At 40.0% G+C, this 27,227-nt stretch overlaps 2 protein-coding genes across 3 annotated transcripts; one reads left to right on the top strand and one right to left on the bottom strand.

The window, feature by feature from the left end:
- Positions 1-546: 546 nt before the first annotated feature.
- Positions 547-20,844, bottom strand: Ubr7 (ubiquitin protein ligase E3 component n-recognin 7 (putative)). Of its 2 annotated transcripts, XM_005390342.2 has the most exons (12): positions 20,755-20,844; positions 20,424-20,604; positions 18,005-18,138; positions 17,403-17,463; positions 16,444-16,539; positions 14,160-14,213; positions 13,299-13,404; positions 8,969-9,174; positions 8,470-8,619; positions 7,325-7,487; positions 6,153-6,214; positions 547-2,739 (listed from the first exon to the last, which is right to left on the bottom strand). In XM_005390342.2, exons 2-12 carry the CDS (start codon positions 20,571-20,573, stop codon positions 2,647-2,649), a joined length of 1,275 nt encoding a protein of 424 aa, XP_005390399.1. In that variant the 5' UTR covers positions 20,574-20,604; positions 20,755-20,844; the 3' UTR covers positions 547-2,646. The 2 variants fall into 2 exon arrangements, with proteins under 2 accessions (XP_005390399.1, XP_013372696.1); XM_013517242.1 differs by lacking the exon at positions 20,755-20,844 and having other exon boundaries at positions 20,424-20,730.
- On the top strand, positions 20,801-23,416 carry LOC102004120 (chromosome unknown open reading frame, human C14orf142). The gene is made up of 2 exons (XM_005390343.2): positions 20,801-21,034; positions 22,887-23,416. Exons 1-2 carry the CDS (start codon positions 20,827-20,829, stop codon positions 22,979-22,981), a joined length of 303 nt encoding a protein of 100 aa, XP_005390400.1. The 5' UTR covers positions 20,801-20,826; the 3' UTR covers positions 22,982-23,416.
- The last annotated feature ends 3,811 nt before the right edge of the window (positions 23,417-27,227 follow it).

Genomic DNA, 27,227 nt, shown 5'->3' with positions numbered 1-27,227 from the left:
TGGTTTAATGGGGAAGGCATGGATATTAAGCAAATAAATTCACATATCATTCCCAGTGATATGTGCCGAAATACAGTATATTCCAGAGTGAAATAGCTATATGAATATTAGCCAATCAGTGTGTCAGGCCATCTCTATCCATAATTAAGAGGTCACTGAGGGCAGGAAGAAGCGCAGACCCTCAGCAGCACTTTGACCCACAAAGGGAAAGGAGAGGAAATGGGCTGACTGGAGACCTTTTCAGTTTGGCTAATGGAACCACTTCTCAGCTGGGTCTAGGAAGCATGAGGCCTAAAGCTGCCAAGCCAGAGGCACTGGGAGAATGGCAGGAGCTGTGGGCCACTGCAGGAGAGGAGGAGGTGGGGCGCCCAGGCGTGTCAAGGGCATTGGGGCGGAGAGTGGGAAGGTGCCAGAGAGCACCACTCTGACAGTCCCCTGCAGAGAGGAAGCGGGAGATGGCCAGAGCAAGGGCGGAAGGGTCACTTTCCGGTAACCTGCACAGGGGGGCAGTGTAGACGTGAGCCTAAGAATGTTCAGGAAAGCAACTGCATTAAATTGATTTTATTTAAATTTTACAGAAACCTGATTAGAGTTAGGTATGTAAGTATAAGTCCAGTAACAATTTCTACAAAAATGCACATACAATGCCAGAATTTCTTAAAAGCAACTAATACCATACCTTAATTTTGCATAAAACATGCATTATCAACTGCCACATGTTGGCCAAATCAGTCTCTGCAAGAAGAGACGGTCCTATACATAGTCAATAAGAAAACTAGTTGTGAACAACAGGTAAAAAAAGAGGTTTTCTGGTTAATGTAAAAGGAGCAGTACTTTCGGAAACAAGCCCTTCAGCACGGGGTGAGTTGTACAATTGTGCCGCACAGTGCTGTGCTGCCCCAGAGATCTGGTCCTGAACTGTCCAGGAAGTGAGGAACTTTGAGTTAAGTCAGACATCAGGGAAGATACAAACTCAGAAGGGATGCTACACAAGAGCACGACTGTGCGGGAGGGGTTCGGTACATCCTCAGACCTCCGGAAGACTTGTCTGCAGATACCCTGAGCTTTTTAACCGAGCCCTCTCTGCAAGGCTGGCTCGGGGCACACAAGCATCTCCCACAACCGGAAGACCTTCTGGCCCCACACATCGGTCTTCAGGAGCACCCATAATTAGGAGGCCAATACCAACAAGCAGGACCTGGACCATTTCTCGGAGGCCTTGACTTCTCATTCATCTTGTCTAGAGAGTAGTGGGCACTTGTGCACACCACTGCTGCCGGGCACTAAAGGAATATAAATAGAAACGTGTGGCCCCCAAACCCAAAATGCTTTTGCTAAGATGCCTCAGAGTGTGTCATCTGTTGTCAGGAAAGTCTGGGTTCCATCAGAAGGAAAGGAGGGCTCTATATTTACCAAAGGGTGTTTTCTAGGCAGACTGAAGGGCTTTACAGAGATTTCCTACCAACTGAATGGACTTCCCCTCAAAAACAGGGTTTTATACAACATTCCATGAGGATCTTCGGAAGATCTCAGTCATCGAGAAGTGGCTATGGACATTATATTTATGTACACAAAGTCGTCATTCGTGCAGCCCGGGACCTTGTTTGGAATTTCCCACGAAGTCTGTCTCTTCCAAAGCAGGGAAGTCACTGCCCCTGCTCACTACAAGTAGCTAAGTCGGGAACTGTGTGTTTGCAGCAGATTCAAGGGGAAAGACAATAACTTATTGGGATACTAACAATACTTTCATAACAGAACAGTATCAAAATAGGTCCATTTTAAATATATGCTTATGAATATCCCTGACAATATAAGGAAATCCAAAGGACTTTGTAAACCACCAGAATTTCACAGGGGTGATACCCGGTCATTTTGTAGGCAGCAAAAAGGGGCTAGTGTACTGGCAGACTTTTCCCAGGAAGCCCTGTGAGCACTACAGTACTAAAATTCTAATATTTGTGTGCCAGTAGAATTGTGAATGGAAATTTCACTTTACTAGTAAAACTCGTAACGAAGATTTGCTTCCTCAACCCCATCATCAATCTCCCTGCCTGCAACAGACCTCTAGGTCATAAACCAATCAATCAGTCTTCGATATTCCAACTTCCCAGACCCCTGTAAGCCATGACCAAACCTCAGACAGCAGGGAGGCAGGAGAAGGGCAGGTCTGGCTGAGGAAGCTGTGACCCAAGGCACCACGATCACGGGGTGGGGACAGAAAGAGGCTCAGGCTGACGGAAGTGAGCCTTCTGCAACGCCTACAGAGGCCCTGGAAGGCAACAGCTCTGCGGCGAAAGACAAACATTCGGAAGTTAAAGAACAAATCCTTTCAAAAGAAACCAATTTTCTTTCTCAAAACTAAATCAAACTTCTTGAAACTTATAAGCAGAAAACCCTGGGTGTCCTGGGGCTGGAGAGCTAAAGTCTGTGGAATGAGCTGCATTTAGCTGAGTTAAAGAGGACGCTGGCTGTGAAATCAGCATAAGCACGGTGGCGACTGTAGTGAGGGAGAAGGAGGGAGGCTGGGACAGGAGGAGGCTCTCGCAGAGGACGGTAAGGGGACCAAGTGTGACAAATGCCCCTTTTATTCCTGGAACAGTAAGTGGCATTTTCACTGGTCTCAATGAGGGAGCTCTGAACTTCACTCTAGCTGCAGTAATACTGCATCCCATCCATTCTTCTTCTCTTTTTTGACTGAAATTCTTCAAAGAACTGCTGAATGTCCTCTCTCTTAACAACCTGTTAATGAAAAACAACAGGAAAGAAAACTACGTAACAGAGTGATAAAAGGTTGTAACATTCACAAACAAGTCAAACAGCATTACTGGTAGAAATTACAAGTGTTCCTTGACTTACGGACTTATGATGGGGTTGTATCCAGATGAGCCCACTGTAAGTTGAAAACACCCAAAACTGAAAATTCATTGAGCACACATGACCTATGAAATACAGAGCTCAGGAACACAGCACACCGTAGTGGTGTGATCCAGGGTAACTGGGAACTACAGCTGGCTACTGCGGCCACTGCCCAACTTCAAGAGAGAGCATCTAACCACGGACTGCAAGCCTGGGAAGAGATCCAAAGTCACAATTCAAAGTAGTTCTGCCGAATAAGTATCACTTTCAAACCAAGGCAAAATCAGAGAAACCCTAAGTTGAACCACGATATGCTAAGGTCCTCTGCTTTAATGTGTAATTAATTCACCATTTCTACAGAAGAGATCATCCAGGCTCGCAGAACTGGCATGCTGAGTCACACCGCTAAGCTGTGGAGCAAGATGGTTCAAAGCTTAGCTTCCATCACCTGCCTCAGCAACCCAAACGAAATGAGATAAAAGTAGCACCTATCTAACAGGGCCATGTGAAGACGAGGTGAGCTGTGAGGCCTGTAAAACACTGCCTATCACACAGTCCCACAATGATCCGAAGGAAGAGTGGCAGTGTCAGCACACAGTCCGAGGCCCGGGAAGGTCTGCTGGGACCTCTGTGCACTTGCAGTGCCATAGCTGTCTTTGAGGAATGTCCTTCAGCGCTACAAGTCTCCTGCAGAAAACAGTACTGCTTGGACACTTGTGTCTTCTTCTTCACTGACAGTGGAGAATATTGTTGTATTTTTTTTTTTTTTTTTGGTAACGGGAATCAAACTCAGGACCTTGTGCTTGCCAAGTAGGCACTTGTGCCGCTGAGCTATATCTCCGGCCCCTACTGTTGTATTTTAAAGAAAAAATAAGACCTGCACACTTTTAACTTCTTCAAGAATCTGAAATTAAAGACGTTTGCTATATAGACAAAAATAATTGGTAAAAAAATCTATAGAAGCACTTCTTTTAGTAAATCTACTCTGGGCAATAAAAATAATAAATTTATCTTCTAGTTTATGGGAAAAAGAATTTAGAGAATTATACAAAGGTAGTGATGATATAAGCAAACTATAATATTAAAAATAAAAAATGAAGGGAAAATACGAAGTAAAAAGGCAAACTAGGGATCAACCTAGGGATCTGTGTTCACCCCAAGAGGGAGTCGATACCAGCTGATCAGATAGAAAACTCTAGAAATCATGATAAAAGATAATTTGTTAATTTATTTATTTTTAATTACAACAGTAACAGATGCTTATTGGTAGGAAAGGAGGAGAGGGGAAAGTGAAAAAAAGGAGAGGCTGTGAATGCAGGTGAGTAGAAGGGAAAAGGATAAAGAAATCAAGGAGCTCAACCAATCCCATACACAAAGTGAAAACCTCCCCTCCCTTCCCTGGCAGTGAGAGCTACTGAATGGCTCAAACAAACGGCAAAGCTGACTTGTACCACCTTTCTTAAGGTGGCACACAAGCCTGTAATCCCAGCACCCAAGAGGCTAAGGCAGAAGAATCACTGGCAGCTCAAGGCTGGTCTAGGCTACTATAGTGAGTTCAAGGCCAGCCTGAACTGCAGAGCAAGATCCTGTCTCAAAACAAAATAAATAAAGAAAAGAGTTATTCTCAAAATGAAAGATTTCTGTCAGCACTCTGCTACACAGCAGTAGCTGATACACCAGCTTCACAAGTACCACGAAGAAAAGTGCCGGCCAACTGATAAGGAACTCACACCCCATGATACAGGTCTAGAAAGCTAACAACACACCCTGAGGTAAATAGGTTAAAGGCTCAGGAATCTATAGTGCTAACAGACATAATGCTTATGAGTTTCAAAATGAAGGTCCCTGCATTGGATTACAAGACTAAACACTGAAAGCCACGGAAGGGAACGTCTGTTATGGGCCCTGAGGCAAGAGACCTAAAGGCCCAGGTACTGTGTGCAATCTGTGGATCCTAGAAGTCCTCAAATGCTCACAGCCAAGGTGCAGTGTAGAAATGCTAATGAATAAATGCTTGGGTTCAACAATATATCATTTCTTTGTCTCCAAGTTTATAGTTTCTAAACGTTACTTTGTACAGTCAGATGCAAACATTAAATAATATGCAGTCAGTCCACTATCTGAGAACATCTAGAACTTAACATTATCCCTGCAGCCAAAGCTAAGGATCTGTATTCTGGCTATAGCAGAGCAAAAATTTAACTGTTTGTAAGGACAGTCTTAGGCTATGAGGAGAAAGGTTAATTTTTGTTCTGTATCTGCCTGTGGAAGACAGGTATTTTAGGAGAGAAAGTCACAAACACGTAAAAGACTAAGAAGTACTTGTAAATTTATCTGGAATCCTATTTTAAACATGAGACATTCTAGAGTCTGGCTTAAAATTATAAATTTTCTTAGAAATTTTTTAGTCCCCAGTAGAATTTAGAATCCCAGCCGGGTGTGGTGGCGCACGCCTGTAATCCCAGTACTGGGGAGGCTGAGGCAGGAGGATTGTTTGAGTTTGAGATCAGCCTGGGCTATAAAGTGAGGTCAAGGCCAGCCTGAACTGCATAGTGAGACCCTGTCTCAGAAAGACAAAAAAAAAAACAAACACAAAAAAAAACAAAACCACAACACAACACATAGAATCCCAGAAAGTGGGTCTGGTTTGAATTTTTCCTGGCAAGTCACCCTCTACCACCCCGCCCCAGGAATCCTTGCTTCGTGGCTGGGACACACAGTCAGGACGCACAGTCAGCATCCTCAGGACGCACAGTCTGGATCCGTAGTAGGGGTCCCTAGCCTTCTCTTCAGCGGCAGCTGCTCTCCCCATACCTGACTACTTCATCCACATTCCTTCTGACTAGCAGGGGTTGGTAGGGAGTCCTAACAGGTCCTTGGGGGTTCACTGCTCCTTACAGACTTCCCTTCTTAGCCTGCCAAGAACCCTTAAACTTTTTTTTTTTGGTCTTTTTGAGACAGGGTCTTGCTATGCAGTTCAGGCTGGCCTTCAGCTCACTTTGTAGCCCAGGCTGGCCTTGAACTTGCAACGATCCTCCTGCCTCAGCCTCCCAAGTGTTGGGATTACAGGTGTGCACCACCACGCCTGATTTCACCTTAAACTTTTAAGTACTCCATTTTTTTTACCCTAGTCTTTCATTTTTCCCCCTGGGTGCTGGGGATGGAACCCAAGACCTCACTCCTGCTAGGCAAGTGCTTTACACTCCCAACTCCTCCACTGTCCTTCTTTAATCATCAAAGAAAATAGAGTTCATTAAAATGTAAAAGGCTATGATTAAAATTCTTTAACAACATACCGTGCCTTCATCAGCAAATCTCTTCAGATAGTCTTTAAGTTCAGTCTTCAAGTCATTGTATTCTAAATCAAAACCACAACAGCACTTGAGATTTTGGTAAGTCATTTGCTTTTGAAAACAACATATTTATTTGCCATTGGCAGCTGAATACATTAAATAGTTTTAAATCAAATTTTTCTTCAGTGAAACCTGCATAGAAACATGCTCCCAATGTTTTTTTTGGTATCAGGAATTGAACTTAGGACCTTGCGCTTGCCAGGCAGGCGCTTGTACCACTGAGCTCTATCCCCAGCCCAATGCTCCCAATGTCTTACAAACACTCTGAACTTCCTTCCCCTTAAAACAAAGAACAAAGGAAAAAAAAAAAATACTCAAAACCAGAAATATCCTCACTCCTATAAAGATCAGCTAAGAATTTTTAAAAAGGATTTTCTATTTCTCTGAAATTCTAGTTCTTGAAATAAACTTGGACTCATCAAACATTAAGTTTTAAAATCCATTCACTCAACAGTTTGCACTATGCATGAGGCACTTTGAGAGCTACAAAAATGCACATGCTATCATCAGAAAAACTTTCAGTCCAATAAGGGTAAGAGGAATACATCAAAAAATTACAAATAAAAGAGAAAAATAATTAACTCCATAAAAGGGACACAAGGTGGTGGGATCCAAGTGGAAAATGGCTGGGATAGAAACTCTGAAATAAGTTGGCCATGCTGGGGTGGGGGAAATGTAAAAGCCTACAATTAAGGGGTTAGGGATATTTTTCCTGCCAGTGGTTTCCTGTGAACCACTAAACCAAGCTCCAGAACTGTCAAAAAGATGACATGCTTTGCTCAAAAAGATGACATATAATGTTCAGTGAAAATTATCTCTATGGATGGAAAAATGTGCTATAATTCTGTATTTATACATCTACCCTTAATCAAAATAGTACAAACTGTGGTTTCTCAAACATGTAATTATTTCAGCATGAAACGCTAGTCCAGGGTACTAGCGGCTGAACACTCAGCAACATTTAAATCAAGCAACAGTTGAAGCCGAGTACACAATTCAAAATCTGAATTTCCTTTGCCTAAAACTGGAAATATAGGTGCTTATTCCCTTCTTTTACCATTTTTTTTACAGAGTGAAATAAATTTGATGAATTTTCACACACAAACAGCACTAACCACAAATGAGCTCCACTTGCTGGACTCTGTTCATGCTGTTAAGGGTGTCCATTAAAGGGTCCCTCCTCTCAGTCGCCTGGTCAGTCTTGCCTTTGTTCTCATAAGCCAGAACTGTGTCATACTCATCTGTCAGGAACAGGACATCCAGATCGCCATACATTTTCTTTAAAAAATAAAACCAGTTTCCCCATTAGCACTGCATATCATTTTCAGAAAGTCAGTTTCATGGGAGCTTCTACGAATTTATTTATTATTAAATTAACACTGAAAAATGTTGAGCACCTTAGCATAGAGTTGCTTGCAGGATTTCTATTTCTATTTTTCCCCCAGACCTTTTTCAGAAATCTCCCAACTTCTCAGTGGATACTGTATGGTCTATGAGTTCTTTATTTAAAAACCATTAACTCAGCCATATATGGTGCCCCATGCCTGCAATCAAAGTTACTTGGGACGCTGAGGCAGGAGGACCATGTATCTCAGGCCAGCCTGGGGAACACGGTGAGACTCAGTCTACAGAAAGAAAGAGGAGAAAAAAGCGAGGAAGGCAGGGGGAAAAAAACTAAGAGCTCACAATGACTTATTACAACTTTCAAGCAATCTTCAAGTTGCTTTATTTTTCCAAGCAACTTCATGATATGAAAAAGAATTGCTATTTTCCACTAAAAGATAAGGGAACAAAATGTCCTATATAATTCATATTTTCTATAAGAATTCAGGTACAGCTGGGTGTGGTGGTGCATGCCTATAATTCCAGCACTCGGGAGGCTGAGGCAGGAAGATCATTGTGAGTTCGAGACCAGCCTGGGCTACAAAGTGAGATGAAGGCCAGCCTGAACTGCATAGCAAGACTCTGTCTCAAAAAGATCAAAAAAAAAAATTATAAATAAATAAATAAATAAATAAATACAGAATTCAGGTACAACTATGACTTAATAAATGTGCTTAACTGAAAAAGCCGGCATTCACACCTATTATCCCAGCATTCAGGAGAATGAGGTAGGAGGATCGCCATGAGTTCGAGGCTGGCCTGGATTACACAGCTGAGACCCCGTCTCAAAGGACAAAAAATCCCCTACATGCCTACATCAATTCTATAAATACACTTTTCAACATACAAAATATGCAAATGTCCAACACATACTCACCATACAGTCTTGGCAGGTGCATAACTTGCTACGCCAGTTCAAGGGCCAATAGGTAGCTGTGTCTTTCTTCACAAAATGCTTAGCTTTGAGCTCCTTAAGTCTGCAGCCAGATTGTGATTCCGTGTTGAAGCTTTGATTCTTAAATGCTGTCTGAAATAAAAGTTAAATTTTAAAGTGTTTGTTAAGCTATCATCTTATTCATAGTTTAGACTCTGTAAGGGATTTCTTCTCTTTCGATATTGGGATTGAACCCAGGAGTCTGCACTGAGCTACATCCCCATTCTTTTTTTTTGAGACAGGATCGCTCTAAATCATTAAACTGCCCAGAGTGGGAATGAACACGTGATTCTCCTGTCTCAGCCTCCCACACTGCTGGGATTACAGATGAACAGCTAAAGGAATTTATTGTGACAAAGAATACAATACAAATCCAAAGCTGTAGAACATACAGAATTAATACTGTCTGTTTTATTTCTTTTATGGCTGTAATTCATGTTACCTGGAGATCAGATTCAGAACTAGAGCTGGTACATGGTTCATTATTCTGCTCTGCTTTTACTTCCTTGTCAGTATCCGTCCCGTGCTCTGGAATATCCTCTTCGAGGGTATTATCTTGTTCTCCATTTTCAGTCTGGGTAACTTCCTGATCATCTATTCCATCAACATTCAGCACTAATCCATCATCATCAGCAGATACTTTGGTCACTGTGGATTCAATGAAAAGAAATAATAATAGTAATGAAGCTACACACACACACACACACACACACACACACACACAGACCAATCAGACAGTGAAATCACTTATTCTGATTTTAAAATATTTAAAATATTTCACAATCTGGAAAAAAGGCAACCCTATACTCTATAATGAAAAAGAAAATTATCAATAATTCTTTACACATGCCTAATCCAAATAATGAAACAATTCATTCAAAGATATCAATCACTAAGTACTTTCTATGTACAGGAGAAAAGAATGTTCTGTATTAAAGATAGGCTACTCAAGAAACAAGACGTAGAAGGAAGAGATTCAACTCCAAACATAAGTAGAAGGGTAGTTTTGAAAAACCACCAGCTTTTTCTCCTGGGAAAAGGAAATCACAAAGGACGGGTGTCGAGACAGAAATACCATGAGGGAGAGAAGAGAAACAGTAAGGGAGCTCAGGTTGGATGATGGCATTTTAATAGCAGATGAAGCCATCTGCTGATAGGCAAGGAAATGAAAGAAGGGGAAGATTAACTAAGGAACCTAATTAATAAGAAAGACACACAGGTACAGTATCTGTAAAAAGAACAGGTGTAACTGGGAAGGATATAAAAAGAAAAAGGTAGAAGTTCTTTGTCCAAGAGACAGTCGAATGACTAATGATGTTGAACATTTTCTCATGTATTTATTTGCCATTTGTATTTATTTATCTGAGACGTGTATTCACCTCAGATGCCCATTTTTGGATTGGGTCTTTGAATTTGGAGGGGCTGATGTTTTTTAAATCTTCGTATGTTCTAGATAGGAGTCCTTTGTCTGAAGAACAGTCAGCTAGAATTTTTTTCCAAATTTGTGCGTTTTCTTTTTACTCTGCTGGTGATTTCTTTAGATGTGCAAAAACTTTTCAGTAAGATGAGATCCCAGTTATTGATTCTTTTAAGTATTTCCCATGTAGTTTGGCTTTTGTTTGTGAGATTCAAAGAACCAATACAAAAATGGGCATCTGAGAGGAACACACACTTCTCAGATAAAGAAATACAGATAGCAAATAAATACATGAGAAAATGTTCAACATCAATAGTCATTCATGAAATGCAAATTAAAACAACACTGAGATTCCATCTCACCCCAGTAAGAATGGCTACCATTAAGAAATCAACCAATAACAAATGCTGGCGAGGTTATGGAGAAAAAGGAAGCCTTCTCCACTGCTGGTGGGAGTGCAGACTGGTGAAACCACTGTGGAAATCGGTTTGGAGATTCTTCAGCAAACTAGGACTACAGGTCCCATTCAATCCAGCTATTTCCCTTATGTGTATTTTCCCAGAAGAAAGGAAAACGTATCACAGCAATATATGTGCACCCATGTTTTTAACAGCGCAATCCTGTAACAGCTTCATTGTCAAAGCAACTCAAATACCCATCCACTGAGGAATGTATAAAAAAGTTGTGGTATTTTTACATAATGGAATATTACTCAGCTATAAAGAAAAGTAATCTCAAGGGTTTTATAGGAAAATGGACACAACTAGAGACAATACTTGTAAGTGAAATAAATGAGACCTGCATGTGTAAACGGTGTATTATCTCACTAACAAAATAAAAATAAAATAAATAAAGCAATTTCAAAAGGAGCGCTAGGGATGTAGTTCAGTGGTAAAGTGTTTGCCTAACATAGGCAAGGCCCACTAAATGAATAAATACATACATACATAAAGGAATATAAGGGTGTCTAATGAGCTGGGCGTGGTGGCGCACACCTGTAATCCTAGCACTTGGAAGGCTGAGGCAGGAGGATCGTTGCAAGTTCGAGACCAGCCTGGCTACAAAGTGAGCTCAAGGCCAGCCTGAACTGCATAGCGAAACCCTGTCTCAAAAGGACAAGAAAAAAAAAAAAAAAAAAAAGAACCTGAAAGAGCAAATAAAATCTAGGAGGTACAACAGATGTTGTAAAAGGGAAGGAAACTGCTCAAAAGGGAAGAAAAACTGGGATGAGGGAAAAGAGAAAAGAAAGAAGGGGAAGAAAATATATATGTATACACACGATAGCTAACATAGTGGTACTATTGACTTTTATTGTTCTATTGAAAGGAACATTTAATGTTTAAGTGTATGATCAATCTTACACGTCTACGTTTATGTGAGTATCCAAATTGAAGAGTATGTAATACAACAACCACTGTTCATTTCCTATCACCTTTCTGAGATTCTGTATTGCTTTTTGTGTTATTTTCTAAATGTAGGTGTGTTTGTTAAGATGTTTTTGTTCTTTTATCTTTAAAATAAAAAAAGTAAGAAGAAAAAGTATCAAGTTTAAGAAAACTGAGGCAAATCAAAAGTATAGGATGAAAAGTATCGGTGTGGTGACGCATGCCTGTAATCCTAGCACTCTGGAGAGTTACGGCAGGAAGATCTCAAGTTTGAGCGCAGCATGGGCAACTTAGCAACTTCGACCTGTCTCCAAATAAAAAAAAATTTAAAAGTCTGGGGATATAGCTCAGCATGAAGGCACTAGTACAATCCTCAATATCATGAAAAGAAAGAAAAAAGTATAGGATGAGATCTTACGTGTAGCTATGCTATCTGTGGTTTGCATGGTGAAATATCTCTGAAGGTAAGAAGAACAAAAAATTAAGAGTCCAGAGCAACAAAGATTATGAGTAACTGCTACCTTAAACATAAATTATGAACTGGGGATATGACTCAGTGGTAAATCATTTGCCTATCCTACCCTGGCTTTGACCCCTACTACTGAAAAGACAGCTACACAAAAATAAAGAAAGTAACACATTTGGCATTACCAGTAAGATATTTAATGCCTCGAGACCATTCATTGTTGATGACTTGTTTTGAGTCAATTTCTTAATGCATGATAAAAGTACAGTACTAGATGACAAACTGATCACCATCTGCCATCTGCTTTGGTCTGAATTTTTTTTTAGTACTGGGAATTGAAGTCAGGGCCTTCGCAATGAGGCCCATTTCCAGCCTTTTCCTTCCCTTTTCTTCCTTCCTTTATTCATTTATTTTTGTTTTAAGACAGGGAATTGTAAAGTAGCTAATTAGCCCAGACTAGCCTTAAACTTGCATTCTTTCTGGCCTCGGCCTGCCAGTACCGCATCACAGGTGTGTGCCCGCACACCCTGCAGTGTTCACAACCCCCTACATCCCTATGTTAAACCTCATCTCTAAGGCAACACTAAGAGGTGGGGCCTTTAGAAGGTGACTAGGTCCTGAGGGCCTCGTGTACAGAATTAATATCCTTCAGCCCAAGGGAGCTGAAGTGCCTTTTCCACCAAGTAAGGACATACAGAAGGACTCCATTTATGAGGGATGGGTCCTTACCAAACACTGAATCTTTTGACCCTATTCTTGACTTGTCAGCTTCTGGAACGGAGAACAGTAAATGTCTACTGCTGATAAGTTAATCTGTAAAAATATCTTGTTATAACACTCCAAACAGCCGGGCGTGGTGGCGCACGCCTGTAATCCCAGTACTCAGGAAGCTGAGGCAGGAGGATCGTTGCGAGTTCGAGGCCAGCCTGGGCTACAAAGTGAGCTCAAGTTCAGCCTGAACTGCATAGCGAGACCCTGTCTCAAAAAGACAAAAAAAAAACCACTCCAAACAGAGTAAGATGCCACCACCTCCCAACCAATCTTTCATTTAACCACAATTTATTTTAGTTCTATTTATCTTTCAAACTCCCACTCAAAAACTGCTTCCTCCACTGGGTATGGTGTTACGCACTTGTAATCTCAGCAACTTCAGAGGCTGAGGCAGGAGGATTGAAAGTTTGAGGCCAACCTGGTCAACTTAGTGAGACACTGTCTCAAAATAAAAAGCGCTATGGGTATAACTCAGTAAGAGGCCCTTGGTCGTATCCTCAGTACGGCAACAAAACCAAGCCAAACCCATCTCTTTCATTTTCTCTAACTCTAGTCTCACCCATACTCTGCAGCATACCATTTAAGTTCAAATCTGTCCCAAGTAGTCTTCTGAACAATCTATAAACATTATTTTGTGTATCTCAGGTCCAAAATAGTTGCTAAAAATTGTGGACTGAAAATACAAATTTTACAAGACAAGTTTGTGTCATACCGACTTCACAAAGACACCTACCTGCCAATTTTGCAGCATAAGCCCACAAAAAAGAACAACGTTTCATACAGGCCTGGCACACCATTTCTTGGAAGTCCCCACTCTCAGGGGGAATGGCACCAAGATGCTGTAAATTTAAAACAGAAAAAAAGAAGGTTTTTTTCCCTTGTGATCTGTAAGCTGTCTAAAGTGCCCACTGTTAATCAGTATCCAGGCCTTGATAAATGAAGGGACCTAAAGGAACAGCTTCATTACTTTCAAGATGAATACTCCCGATACGGCATACTGCACAGATTTGATTCTTCACTAGAAGTAACTCTCTGCCAGCAGTTTGATGCACACGGCACTACATCTGCCAGTGAGCTGGCTAGGTCACAGGATGTGAACATTTCCAACTCCGAGCTTTAACAAATGCACACACCCATGTTACCACCAACCACCAAGATACATAACATTTCCATCTTTCCGAGGAGCTCCCTCCTGCCCCTTGGCAGTCAATCTCCTCAACCGCCCATCAGCTGTCATAAATGAGTTGTGCTTTTTCTAGAACTTCAAATAAATTATGTAGTTTTACTAAAATCAATTTCAAATGGAATTATAAAAAATGCCCACAATGCCCATTGTTTTATAAACAAATACAACAGTATCCTGATTATAAAGTTGTAGTTTTTTGAGGTATAAATAATTATATTCATCATGTGGAGTTGGTACATGTATGTAACATATCTTAATTCTTTTCTTATCCTCTTCCCCTCTCTAGTTTTTTTTTGGGGGTTTTTTTTTGGTAAGAAGAGTAATTATAATGTGAAATTAAACAATTCAAAAGGAAAAGATCATCTTTTTGTGGATACAACAGTTTTAAAAGGTAGAAGTTTTCCTTACTCTTCCATGGAACCAGTCTTCACAGACTACACACTGGATCATCTCATCTGGAATCTAACAGAGAAACAGTTGTTTGTTAATAATGACGCTGAGTTTGGGACCCAGAAGTAAATTAGGCACACGCAGAATTAGATATTAAATAATTCTTGAGGCTGAGGGTGTAGTTCAGTAATAGGAGGCTTCCAGAGCATCTGTGAAGTACAGGGTTTAGTCCCCAGAATGTAAAATGAAAGAAAATTCTGTGCCAACTTCATGATAACTCTACTTACATAGTAGTAGTTAAGGGGACAAATAAATTCATTCTGCATGCACTGATATTAAGGGCTTACAATGGGATAAGCACTTAGTACACAGTAATCAAAGCTCCTTTCTATCAGTCACTTAACAGCTCTTAAAAATTTATAGACTAGTAAGGCTTTCCCATTTTATACATAAACCTAAACCCAAGGAAGAAATGTGAGTCGACCAACATAGAATGTGACAGCTGGGACTTTTTATCACAACATTCTATCAAGTAAAATTGAAAAGTAAATGTTACCAACAATCTCCTGATAATATAGACTTCTCTATTTGAACAAATTAAATAATAAAATGTCTAACCAGAAAAATTGTGTATCAAGGACATAAACTCTTTTGGGGATGCTTTTCTTTTTATTCCCAGGCTTTCATATCTACTAATAAGCTTCCTAATGTGTTGCTCTGTCCTGTTAGTATGATAGTTTAAGAAAACAAAGCAAACACACATACACACAATACAAAGCAATTTTAAGTCTCTTCTTTCTGCCCACCAATTTATTCATCTTTTTTTTTCTTGGTGTTTATTCAACAGTGTTGTAAGTAACACTTTATCCCATACCTTCACATATCCAGTTTTAAACTTTATTTTTGTTAACTCAAACATTTTCAATTTTGTTCTCCATATAATTCGGTTCAATAATTACAATTCCAACCCAATTAAAAAGCAAGAAAGGGGAGCAGAGAGCTCATTTACTAAGTACAAAAAGTACGTATGTAAAATAAAATCCAATCCAATCAAAACATGGGCTGGGGATATGAAAAGACAATTCAGAGGTTATTATAAATGTCCAATAAGCTCAAGAAAAACATGAATAACTTCAGTGCTGATCAGGAAAAAAAAAAAAAATTTAAGAAGATACTAGCCTTCACTTGTTAGAATGGCAGAGTTTTAAAGGACTAGTAATATGTAGTGTTGGGAAGAGTGCTGGGAAGAAAAACACTATCATACACTTAGGTGGTTAATTCTTTTGGTAGACATGATCACAATTTTAAACACAAATACCCGCTGACCAATCAACTCTATCTCTAGATATCCATTCTACATATTCACAGGAGTACGCTAAAGCTATGTAAGAGTACAGGATGGCCTCTGCAGTCTTCTTATAATAGTAAAACATTAGATGACATTACCACAGAGGAACAGTTAGGATAACTTAGTTATGGCTTAGTCTCATGTCAAATTATGGGATACGATGCTGCAATTAGAACAGGGTAGACCTGTATTACTCAACATGGAAGGATGTCTATGATATACTGATAAGTGAGAAAAGCCAGCTGCAGAAGTAAATGTACAGTGCTGGGCATGGTGCTGCACGTGTATAATCCCAGCACTCCGGGAGGCTGAGGCAGGAGGATCGTCGCGGGTTCGAGATAGCCTGGGCTACAAAGTGAGCTCAAGACCAGCCTGAACTGCATAGCGAGACCCTGTCTCAAAAGACCGAAAAAAAAAAAAAGGAAGTAAACGTACAGGATTTTCACTTTTATTAGAAGAAACACATTCAAGTATTTTTAGGTATACATAGAAAGGCCTGAAAACAAAACTAAAAAGTGTTAATAGTGAATGTGGTTGATAGGTTAAAAAGCACAGGAGTAAGGAAAAACTTAAAATTTTGAGTACATTTTAAATTTTTAAGAGGATCTACTTTGCATAGAAGTCCTTCCTTTCAGGGAGGAGAGAAGAGAAAGGTCATTTCTTTTTGAAGGTCATTTCTTATAAAGTGATGGGGGGGCAGGAAGCAGGAAAAACAGAAAGAGAATAAGTTCTGGCCTTCGGAGTCTCGGAATATTTCATTCTTATGATGCAAGAATGAGAATAATTGAGATCTGTACCACTGATACATCCAACCAAATTTGTAAGAAGGGGTAAATCTGGAACCCCCGAGCATTCTGAAATGCCTCCTATAGTGCTCCAGACACTCAGATATGACAGGCTATAAAGTCAAGGCTAGAGATGACAGTCCCAGGTTTCATCTTCCAGTTCTCTTACCTCATCTTCAGGATCAGGATAAGGTCTCTTGCAAATGCAGTACAATCCAAAAAAGTTGTCATTATACTTATTACCAGAGTTTACCTTTGCTTTGTCCTGGAAGACAAATTTCAGTATATAATGTAGTCTAATTTTAACTATAATTTCATGCATCGTAAGACTTATAATTCAATAAATTTGTGCATTAAATATCACAAGCTAATCTTTTTTTTCCCCTAGAAGCTAATCTTAAACTTTCAAAATCTACAGAAAAAAATTCACTCCAATTAGATACTTTTTCCAAGGTACAAGGAAAAAATAAAATTTTCTTTATCTTCTTTGAGATAGAAGTTAATCATAAATACTAGTTACTAACTTATGTGAACTGACAGTGGCCTGGAATGTCAAAGTACAACGCTTGTTTGTGCATGGCTGTGGTAACCAAGACTCTCATGTAATGAACAGGCAGAAAGCATGCAAAGAAATTGTCTAAAATCAACTTTCAAAGGGGGAAGAGATGATAGTTCTAGCAATTATGACTGAAAATATGGCAATCCTTACTTTCTCTCTTAACCACTATTTCACAAAAAGTTACCACATAGCCATAGTTTTTCTTAGCCACAGTGAAAAGTCCAGTCTGCACCTAGTCCTCATTATTACCAAGTTTTATTTATACAGTTTTAAAACTCACAACCTTTGCTTTAAAAGCCTCAGAACATAGGCATAACCAATATAAATAAATAATAATTCATAATTCTATGAATTACTTTAAAGTTTTCCCCATAAAACCTTTCATATTAATTACAATCTATATCAGAGGCTCTGAACAGATTTTCCAACAAAGAAAGAAATGAAATGCCCATCTTCAAAGAATAAGCAAAAGCATTTCCTTTTTAGAAAATAGTTGGTTTTCACCTACTCTGGTACAAATATCAACCTCTGTTCCTTTAAGTGAATTTGTAGTTATGATGTTTACTTACAGGAAATAATTTGCATTCCAAATTTTTAAACTTGCTGTTTCCACAGTCACAATGAAAATTTCTGAAAAAAAGAGGAAGAACCACTTTATTTTTTTTAATCTAATGAAGTACTCTTTAAACTCAAATCATATCCTCTTCCTTTCTGACTCATTTCTAAAATCTAAAAAATGGCTTTGATTGCTGTTCATGTATCTGATTTGGAATTTCCCCAAGCATGTAACTGTAAAATATTTCATAATTCTAGAAATTAATATGCAAAATAAATATGCATCAATGGTGCTATCCTGTAGTCTCAGCTACTAGGGAGGCTGAGGCAAAAACTGCTTTAGCCTAGGAGTTCAGGGCCAACCTTGGCAAAACAGCAAGAGCAAGACTGTCTTAAAAGACAAATGTATATGTCACTCTTGCACACACAAATAAAGGGATGAGTAGTTTGAGTTTGTACCGTAATTATATTGTAAAAGGTCTTATGGAAAAACCTTTCTGATTATATTATATCCCAGCAGTGCATAAGTACTTTGAAAGAAAAAAAAGATAAAGAAAACACTGTAGCTGGAAAAGAAGCTAAACATTCAGAAAACATATAGCAACTATCTCGATACCTTTTCGTATACAGCTCAAATAATTTATGGCTTCCATGACATTCATAACTGCAGGCCAGACAAATTCCTGCTGGTTCTTCTCCCTCTGGAGTGCAGGTACTACAGGCATACAGCGCTTGTCTTTTTACTGTGCCCTGAAAGACAGCCCCCAAACAGAAGAGAATAAGTTAATGAAATAGTACAGTTACCCAATACCAACACTAAGATTTGAGAAATAAATAAAATCAGATTACCTGTGATCAAGATCTTCTCGTAAAAATGGTATTTAAAATGTTTATAGAAGAGTACCAAAACACTGTTGCATATGTTTATTTTCATACAGTTTTTTCTTAAAGTGATAGGAAATTTCAATTTGTGAATCACCTATGATTGAGTTGGTCTGCTTACTCATTTTAACACATGAAAATGTAGATCAATGTGTATAGGTTAATGTTAGTAATACTACATTTTAATTTTGGAAAATGCTTATAACGGCACCAAAGGAAAAAAAAATCAAAGCGTGAGAAGAATCCCTTTGATTTTTAGATGAGATCAGGCGCGTTCAGGGTGGTATGACTGCAGACTCCCTTCGATTTTTAGGAGCTAGATGCTAAAGTATTTAGAAGTGTAGTGTCATGATGTCTGCAACCTTTAAGCAGTTCAAAAAAAAAGCAAAATGTGTTATATAAAGGAGATATAGAACAAATGTGACAAAATATTAAAAAGTGAATACATATTAAGAGGTATACAGGTGCTCATAACACTATTTTTCAATTTAACTGTAGATGTAAAGTGTTTCAAAATAAAAAGTTGGCTGGGCGTGTGGCACACACATGTAATCTCAGCACTAGGGAGGCTGAGGCAGGATTGTTGCAAGTTTGAGACCAGCCAGAGCTACAAAGTGAGCTCAAGGCCAACCTGAACTGCATAGCAAGACCCTGTCTCAAAATGACAAAAAACAAACAAACAAACAAAAACAAAATAAAAAGTTGATGGTACATGCCTGTAATCCCAGTACTTGGGAGGCTGAGGTAGGAGGATCACTGTGAGTTGGAGGCCAGCCTGGACTACAAAGCGAGTTCAAGGCCAGTCTGAACCACACAGCAAGACCCTGTCTCAAAAAAAACACAAACAAAAAAGTTGAAGAAAAACCAGGCACGATTTTTACAAATCTTGATAAGGGCTATCCTCCTCTAGAAAGGCAGGCTTTGGTAATATTCTGTTTCTTAATCTGGGTGGTGGGTACATGCATGTGTTTACTTTGTTTTCAACCTATATATCTGACGTATGTAAATCTTTGTTTTACTATAGTAAGAAAAATTTAAGGAAGTCCATTTGATAAAGACTTTCAAAAACAGTTTTAAGACCTCTTTTTTTTTAACCAGAAAAAAAGTTGTTTTAGTAGTAACCAAAGATTCTCAATACTAGCCAACATCTGGGACTGTCACTGAGACAGATTTACTCAACAATCTAACCACTTTGCAGTGTAAACTCAACTTGGTCAGTGATGACAACAGGTCAAATTCTGACATCAGGGGTAGGGGGATGTAGCTCAGTAGAGCACTTGCCTAGCACGCATGAAGCTTTGGGTTCAAACCCCAGTACCACAAAACAAAAACAAATTACGACTGAATTCGAGTCCCTCCCCTCATACTTCAATGTCCTACTTGAGCCCTGCCCGAGGTAATCTTCCTTCTACCAACTTTTAACCTGTTCTCTTCCTACACACCCTTCTCCACTTTTGTGTCCTGAAAAATGGGCTGAGTCATAAAACACTACATCACACCCCCTCAAACCCTTATTCACGAGGTATTCCAAATGCCAAACAAATCCTTCTCTCCTTTTTGGTTAGGGTCACTTGCTGTTCTGGTCTCAGCCTCTTTCTGGGGGCAGAGCAGTCGGACTACAAACAAGGTACGTGCTTCGTTTCTCAAAAAAAAAAGTACTAGTGAGCACTGAACCTGTACTGCAGAGCCACGGAGAAGCCCCCTGCACACGGAGGTTTTCAAATCCAAAGCTTTTCATCTCTACCCTGACCTCCCGTTTGGCCCCTCATAAATAAACACTCTCAGGATGGGACAGCAGGGACAAAGGCGTCTGGGTTCGAGGTCACGCGCACGGTTTCGTGAAAAGCATTCGGGCCCCCAAGAAGAGACTGGAGAGGAAAGCCAGACCAGCAGCCCCAGGGCCCAAGCCTGGAGGGTCCCAGGCGTCGAAGACAGGAGAAGGGAGGCCCCTGCTGGACACAGCGGAGGGAACGGGCCCGGACGTCCGAGGAGGAAAAGGCAGCCGGGCAAGCGGTGCGAGCGCAAGCCAACGGCGGACCGGGACCGCCACGGGGGAGGCCACGGCGGCGGGCGGGCATAGCAGAGGGCGGCCGGGAAGGCTCGGGAGGTCCAGGGGGAGCTCGGGGCTGACGAGGCCCGGGCCGCGCGCCCACCTGCGAGTAGGAGCACTTCTCCGAGTCGCTGCCGCCCAGGACTGCGCACGCCTCATTCTCCAACTCTTCATCCTCCTCAAGTACGTCGACCAACGACACCACGGGCTCCAGCTCCGACTGCCGGCCAGCATGGCCCTCGGCCCCAGCCATCCTCAACTGTCACCAGGACCGCAGTTCTACCCTGGCGGAGGCGGGAAAAGCAACCGTGAGGGGCGTGGCAAAGGAGGCGGGGCCTGAGTGCCGGGAACCAATCGTAAAGAGGGAAAACGAAGGAAGGGAGAGGAGCGACTTCCGGCAACCGGAAGTCATTCCTCTTCTTTCTCCCGCCTACCCCACCGGCGAACTGGTTTCCGCTTCCGGGTAAGGCTTCCTTGTGGCGCGCGCTTGAAGCTAAGCGGTCGCTATGGAGCTGGTAGGCGAGTACGTCGGCCCGGACGGGCAGCGGCGGCAGCTGCGAGTGCCCTGTGAAGCGTCTGGTGACGCCGACCCTCTCCAGAAGCTGTTGTCGGGTGTGGCCCAGATGAAGGAGCTGGTAAACCAGTTCTTCGAACCCTTGGTACAGCAGGAAGCGAAGGACCGGGCGACTGCGGATCCTGACGAGACGCCGGAGGGTGAGCTCTGAGGAGGTGCTGGAGCGAGCGGAGGGCGGGGCGGCTGTGTGGCGTTGTGTGCAAAGTGCGCCTCGAGGGGAGGAACCGCATCTAAAAACGTACTTAACGCCATACTATGGTAGTTGTTTTTACCCAGTGCTTTCACCACATATATATATATATTTTTGTTGTTGTTGTTCTGCCTGCTATTGGGCTGAGGTCTGGAGAAAGAATGCAGTGAAGGCGACTCTTCCTGCCCTTACTGAACGCAAGGGGTGAGGCGGGCAGACACGCTATTAAAGAGTGAAAAAGTGATTCTGTGGCCCTTTGTAACTTTCACAGGACAGAAAAACCCAGAAAGGCTTCTCTAGAGAGAACATGACTTTTGATCTGGGTGTTGAAAGAGGAAAAGGATTTTTACCGTGTATGGAGTTATAAACCTGTTTGAAAGATTTGCAGACAGCTTGGAGACAGTTCGTTTTTACGAGTCTTAACGCCCAGGGACCCCTTTTCCATGTCTCAGTTTTGTAGCTGCAGTTTTGAAGTAGAACCGTGAAATTCTGACTCCATTAATATTTTAAAATCTTCTTTTGGCTCGGCGTGGTGGCGCACGCCTGTAATCCCAGCACTCGCGAGGCTGAGGCAGGAGGATCCTTGTGAGGTCCAGACCAGCCTGGGCTACCAAGTGAGCTCAAGGCCAGCCTGAACTGCATAGCGAGACCCTGCCTCAAAAAGAGGGGGAAAAAAATCTTGTTTTGAAGCCACAAAGGTGTATTTTTTGACTGCCTTGAGTTAAAATAAAAACCTAACAACTAGATCAGTGGTAGTCAGTACTTGCTGTTCTGTAGATGAACTTAAACTATTTTACTTTTCATATAGTTTCCATCTTTTGTTGTTTCCGTCTTGATAATGTGGGTGTTGGTTGTAATAAAAACAGCAATAACAAGTGTTGGCTAGTATGTGAGGTCAAAACAAAACAAAAAAAAATTCAAAACAGCATGTGAAGAAATTGGAGACCTTGCACATTGTTGGTGGAAATGTAAAATGGTATATCCACTTAAAACGCCTTGGCAATTCCTCAAAAACTTAACATAAAATTATGATAAGAACATTATTATTCTTAAGAGCTAAAAAGCAGAAATACACATATTAACTTGATTAATCCATAAGCAACTTGTGGGTGTCCATACAATAGAATATTAGCAATAAAAAAGAAAGCACTGATACAAATGACAATAGAAATGAACCTTGAAAACGATAAATCAGGCCGGGCGTGGTGGTGCACGCCTGTAATCCTAGCACTTGGGAGGCTGAGGCAGGAGGCTACAAAGTGAGCTCAAGGCCAGCCTGAACTGCATAGTGAGACCCTGTCTCAAAAAGACAAAGAAAAAAGAAAAAAAAAGAAAACGATAAATCAGACCAAAAAGAAAGGCTATGTATTTATAGATTAAATTTATATAACATGTCCAGAATAGGCAAATCCATAGAGGTAGAAAGTAGCCTAGTAGTTGCAAGGGCGGAAGGGAATGGAAAGTGACTGCTAATGGGTAAGGAGATAATTTGGGGGGTAATGGAAGCATGCCAGAAATAGCCTTGATGGTTTTACACAAGGAAACAAGTAGAGATACAGAAAACTGTTGAACTATATGCTTTTAAAAGTGCATTTTATGGTCAGTGAATTATATGTCAAAGAAAGAAAGTGGTGGGGAAGAAAGGTTTTAAATACTGAAATTCCTGAAATCTTTTAAATACAAAGTACGTATGATTTTATTCATCCGTAAAGTGAAATGGTCTTATTCAACCATTTTATCTATATTATCTATATTCTCAACCACTGAACATAATGTTATACAACAAATCTTTATTTTAAAAGGTAATGATGAAGATGATGCAGAAGATGAAAATAACATTGATAAAAGAACTAATTCAGATGGACCATCTGCAAAACGGCCAAAAACACCATCTTAGATTAGTCTTTGTGAAATTTAAAAGACTGCTGCTTTGTCCTAATTATCACGCGTTGATATTGAAGATTTGGGCTCTAATTTGGGAAAGCATTTATTTTGTTTGTCTGGGACAAGTTTGTCAGAAAGTTTTCTTCTGTTTCAAGCAGAGAGAGATACAATAAATATTTAGGAATAAAGTCTGTTTTCTTGAGTAAGAAATCACAAGACATAGAAATGTATAAAATATATAGTACATAAAATCCTCTAAGGCAACTAAATTTTTATTACTGTTTTCTAACCACTGAATTCAATTGTGTAAACTCTACATCTTTTAGCTGCTGTTATAAAAAGTACATATTGGGGCCAGGGACATAGCTCAGTGGCACAGTGCCTGCCTGGCAAGCGTGAGGTTGTGAGTTCGATTGCCGGTACCCAAAATAAAATAAAGTAAAATAAAATAAAAGGTACATATCATGAATCATTGGCTGCAATATTTGAAAGAACTGATGTGAACAAGTGGCAAAAATTGGGTATTAAAATTCAGAATGTCAGTTCCTTAAAAATAGAAGGAAGAGACTAGAAGCACTAAAGAGAAAGCAGAGACTTTGAGAGAGATTCAAGAAAACCCTGAGTTCATATCTACATTCATTTTGTAAGTATCCAGAGATGATTCCACTTAATGAATGCGAAATAATTTTCTAATTTAATCTGGTACCCTGACAGCCAAATGGGGTATGTTTTTGTGCAACAATGGTATAAATACAAGTACAAATATAAGCCTAATCATTCTTGTTGACTGTAATCCCAGCACACAGGAGGCTGCATTGCTAGTTTGAGGCCAGCCTGGGCTACATAATGAGTTCAAGACCAGCCTGAACTACAAAAACCAAAACAAAACATGTTCCTTTATTTTTTTATTTTTTTTTTCTCTGAGACAGGTTCTTGCTATGCAGTTCAGGCTGGCCTTGAGCTTACTTTGTAACCCAGGCTGGTCTGGAACTCACAATGATCCTCCTGCCTCAGCCTCCTCTGAGTGCTGACATTACAGGCATGCACCACCACGCCCAGCCTCAAAACGTGCTCCTAAAATGTGTGTGTGTGTGTGTGTGTTTAGTGAGACTGTGACATTTATTTGCTGTACTTCTTTCCATATTAACTGATAGAGCTGAAATGCAAAGAAACCAAGTAGCATGTAATGAAATAGAAATATTCATAGAATTTTAGAGTTGTAAGTAACCTTACAAGTTACATGAATATTTCAGAGATAAATTGAGTCTCTGAATAGTTACTTGACTCAGATGACTGAGATAACCATTGGAAGAGGTAGGTTACATGTATAGCCTTTAGGCATTTAAGCCTATAAAGTGTTAGGTTATTAATCACCTTTTGCAATCACTTTCTTTACGAAATACTTTAAGTGATAGTATTGTACTTCGCTAGTTGCATATTCTGAAATCTATAGCTTACAACATGCTTTTAAGGAAGCTCAATTTACATACTTTTCATATCCTTAAAATAATGTTTTACTTGGAACATCAGCCTTCCACTGAATCCTCATATGTGATCAAAACAGTGCCAACTAGAAAAAGGCTGACCATCTACAAATGGTCAGAAATCACCTTGTTTAGTTTATTATGATTCTTGGGCCAGGGATATAGCTCAGTGGCACAAGTGTCTGCCTATTATGATTCTTACATACAACTGTTATTTATTATACTCCTACTCTCTTCATACAACCTTTAAAGGGAAACCTCACTATTTTAACTTACTATCGGTAAAATAGTATATAAATTGATAGTTGAACTTTGCTCCTGAACATTTTGTTACCTTTGTGTAGCAAATGTGTTTATAAAGAAATTTCAAGATAGTATTTTTGCTTGCAATCCAGTGGGGTTTTTTTTTTTTTTTTTGGTAACAGGAATCAGACTCATGACCCTGTGCTTGCTAGGCAGGGTAGTCCAGTGTTTTGAGGTTCTGGATTATCGGACTGATATTTTACTTAGTTTTAACATTGAAATACTTTAGAATACTTTAGTATTCTTTAAAAGGCAAATAAGAAAATTAGGCAAGGCAGAAAGAAAATTTGGCAAGGCTTTCAAACATTTTTCAGGTCAAACATGGCTCACGGGATTAGAATTAGAATGAGTATTAATGGTACAAACTTTAGCCACAGGCAGGACAAAGTTATTTAATACTTTGAAATAACTCTAACATTACTTTTTTACAGAAAAGCCAGCCCCACAATTCTACCTAAAAATCAGTTTAACAGTAAGATAAATAATCTTATATGTGAAACATGGAATTTTTGTAAGAGAGATGTCTTTCAGAAAAGTAAGTGCTTCAGCAGTACTTAATTTAAATAATAGAATTCTATGGCCAATGACTTTCACACTTTTCTAACAGACTGAGATTCCTTAGCTATACTATAAGGATTTTTAAGCATTTTTTTAACCACCTGTAAAGAGAAAAAAAATTACTTTGAGGGAAAAAACATGGATGAATGTGGGAGGAAATCGGTCTTTCCCCTGGGCCAAGTGTTTTTTGCTTAGCTTTTATCATCCTCTAGATCTCGATTTTAATATTTACTTCAGGAATCCTTTTTAGTTTCTTTTGTTTGTTTTTTATTTGAACATTGCACTAGGGATTGAACTCAGACCTCAGACCCTCATGCATGTCTAGAGATTGAATGCCTAGGCAAATGCTTTCCCACCGAGCTACATCCCAATTCTTTTTAGAGATAGAGTCTTTGGCCGGGCGTGGTGGCGAATGCTTGTAATCCCAGCACTCGGGGAGGCTGAGGCAGTAGGATAGTTGCAAGTTCGAGACCAGCCTGGGATACAAAGTGAGCTTAAGGCCAGCCTGAACTGCATAGCGAGACCCTGTCTTAAAAAGAAAAAGAAAAAAAAAAAAAAAAGAGTCTTGCTAAGTTACCCATGTTGGCCTCCAGCTGTGATACTTCTGCCTAAGAGACCTGTGTTTTTAGAAGAAATAAAGTGTGTGATATCTTTCAAATGAGAAAACAAGTTGGAGATATCTGTGGCTCTTGGTTATGTAGTACTTTTTTTTTTTTTTGGTTTTTCTCCGGTACCGGGAACCGAACCCACGACCTTGCGCTTGCTAGGCAGGCGCTTTTGCCGCTGAGCTAAATCCCCAGCCCTGGTTATGTAGTACTTTTATCTAGTTTTTATATTTATCCTACAAAAGATACAGGTATTTGTCAGCGGAATTATTCAGTCTGTGTAAGATGTCAGGATTTTTTGTTTTGTTTTCGTTTTTATTTTTTAATGTGGCCTTTGCAATAAGCTGCATCCCTAGCCCTTTATTTTGAAACAGGATAGTACTAAGTTGTCCATGCTGGGCTCTTAACTTGAGATCATTCTGCCTCAGCCTGGTAGCAATCAAAGAAGAAAAGGAGGCTTTTCACTGTACACCCTTTTGTTCTTTGTGCTTTAAAAATTTTTTTTCTAGCTGGGCGTGGTGGCACACACCTGTAATCCCACCACTCAAGAGGCTGGGGTAGGAGGATCATAGGGAGTTTGAGATTAGCCTCGGTTACAAAGTGAACTCAAAGCCAGCCTGAACTGCATATCGAGACCCTGTCTCAAAAGGACAAAAAAAGTCAGACCTTAAATTTAATAGGGATAAAAAAAAAATTTATAGGGGCAGATCAGCCATATTACCAGTTTAACATACTTTTTTTTTTTTTTTAACATACTTATGTAAGTAATTCCAGGCCAAAAAAAAAAAATCAAGACTTTAAAAACGAACAAGAAATCCAAATTTCCCATCAAACTGCTTTGTCAGAAGAGGACATAGAGTGCAACTTCCAGAGAGTTTAGGAGAGTAGACTAAATACAAAGGGTAAAATAAGGGAAGAGGGTAAAACCAGTATGTCTAGCTATAACCTTTAAAAAAATCCACTGTAACAAGTGCATTATCTCCAAAGTATAAAATGAATTTCACACAGTGTTGTACTAACTATTCCAGTTCTTAGGTGACTTTTGGGCTCAGAATTGCTCTATTTAAAGACATGGCCCAGGAAACAGTGAATGCCAGAAATAAACTTCTATTTAAATATTTTAAAAGGTAGCAGCTCACACTGAGATACCAGTAGATTCCTGGAGTATAGTTTTAAATAGAAATTTACTGTGATGCCAAAAATTCTGGTGGGGATAGAAGTAGTCTGAATGTTTTATGAGTCCCAGATATTGCCTGAGTATATCTTTGTGTGTGTTTCGGGGTGTACACCAGGAATCAAACTCAGGACT

The sequence above is a fragment of the Chinchilla lanigera genome, unplaced genomic scaffold (assembly GCF_000276665.1).
Source record: "Chinchilla lanigera isolate Chin_1 unplaced genomic scaffold, ChiLan1.0 scaffold00037, whole genome shotgun sequence".
Lineage (NCBI taxonomy): Eukaryota > Metazoa > Chordata > Mammalia > Rodentia > Chinchillidae > Chinchilla > Chinchilla lanigera.
This window is presented reverse-complemented; position numbering and strand designations above follow the sequence as displayed.

Excerpts from the sequence above, each read along its gene's own strand:
- Ubr7 (XM_005390342.2), bottom strand. The coding sequence starts at position 20,573 with ATGGCTGGGGCCGAGGGCCATGCTGGCCGGCAGTCGGAGCTGGAGCCC. Across the intron at positions 18,139-20,423 it reads AGAAGTGCTCCTACTCGCAG|GGCACAGTAAAAAGACAAGC; the intron begins GTGGGCGCGCGG and ends GCTGTCTTTCAG. Across the intron at positions 16,540-17,402 it reads TGGAATGCAAATTATTTCCT|GACAAAGCAAAGGTAAACTC; the intron begins GTAAGTAAACAT and ends TTTGTCTTCCAG.
- LOC102004120 (XM_005390343.2), top strand. The coding sequence starts at position 20,827 with ATGGAGCTGGTAGGCGAGTACGTCGGCCCGGACGGGCAGCGGCGGCAG. Across the intron at positions 21,035-22,886 it reads TCCTGACGAGACGCCGGAGG|GTAATGATGAAGATGATGCA; the intron begins GTGAGCTCTGAG and ends TTATTTTAAAAG.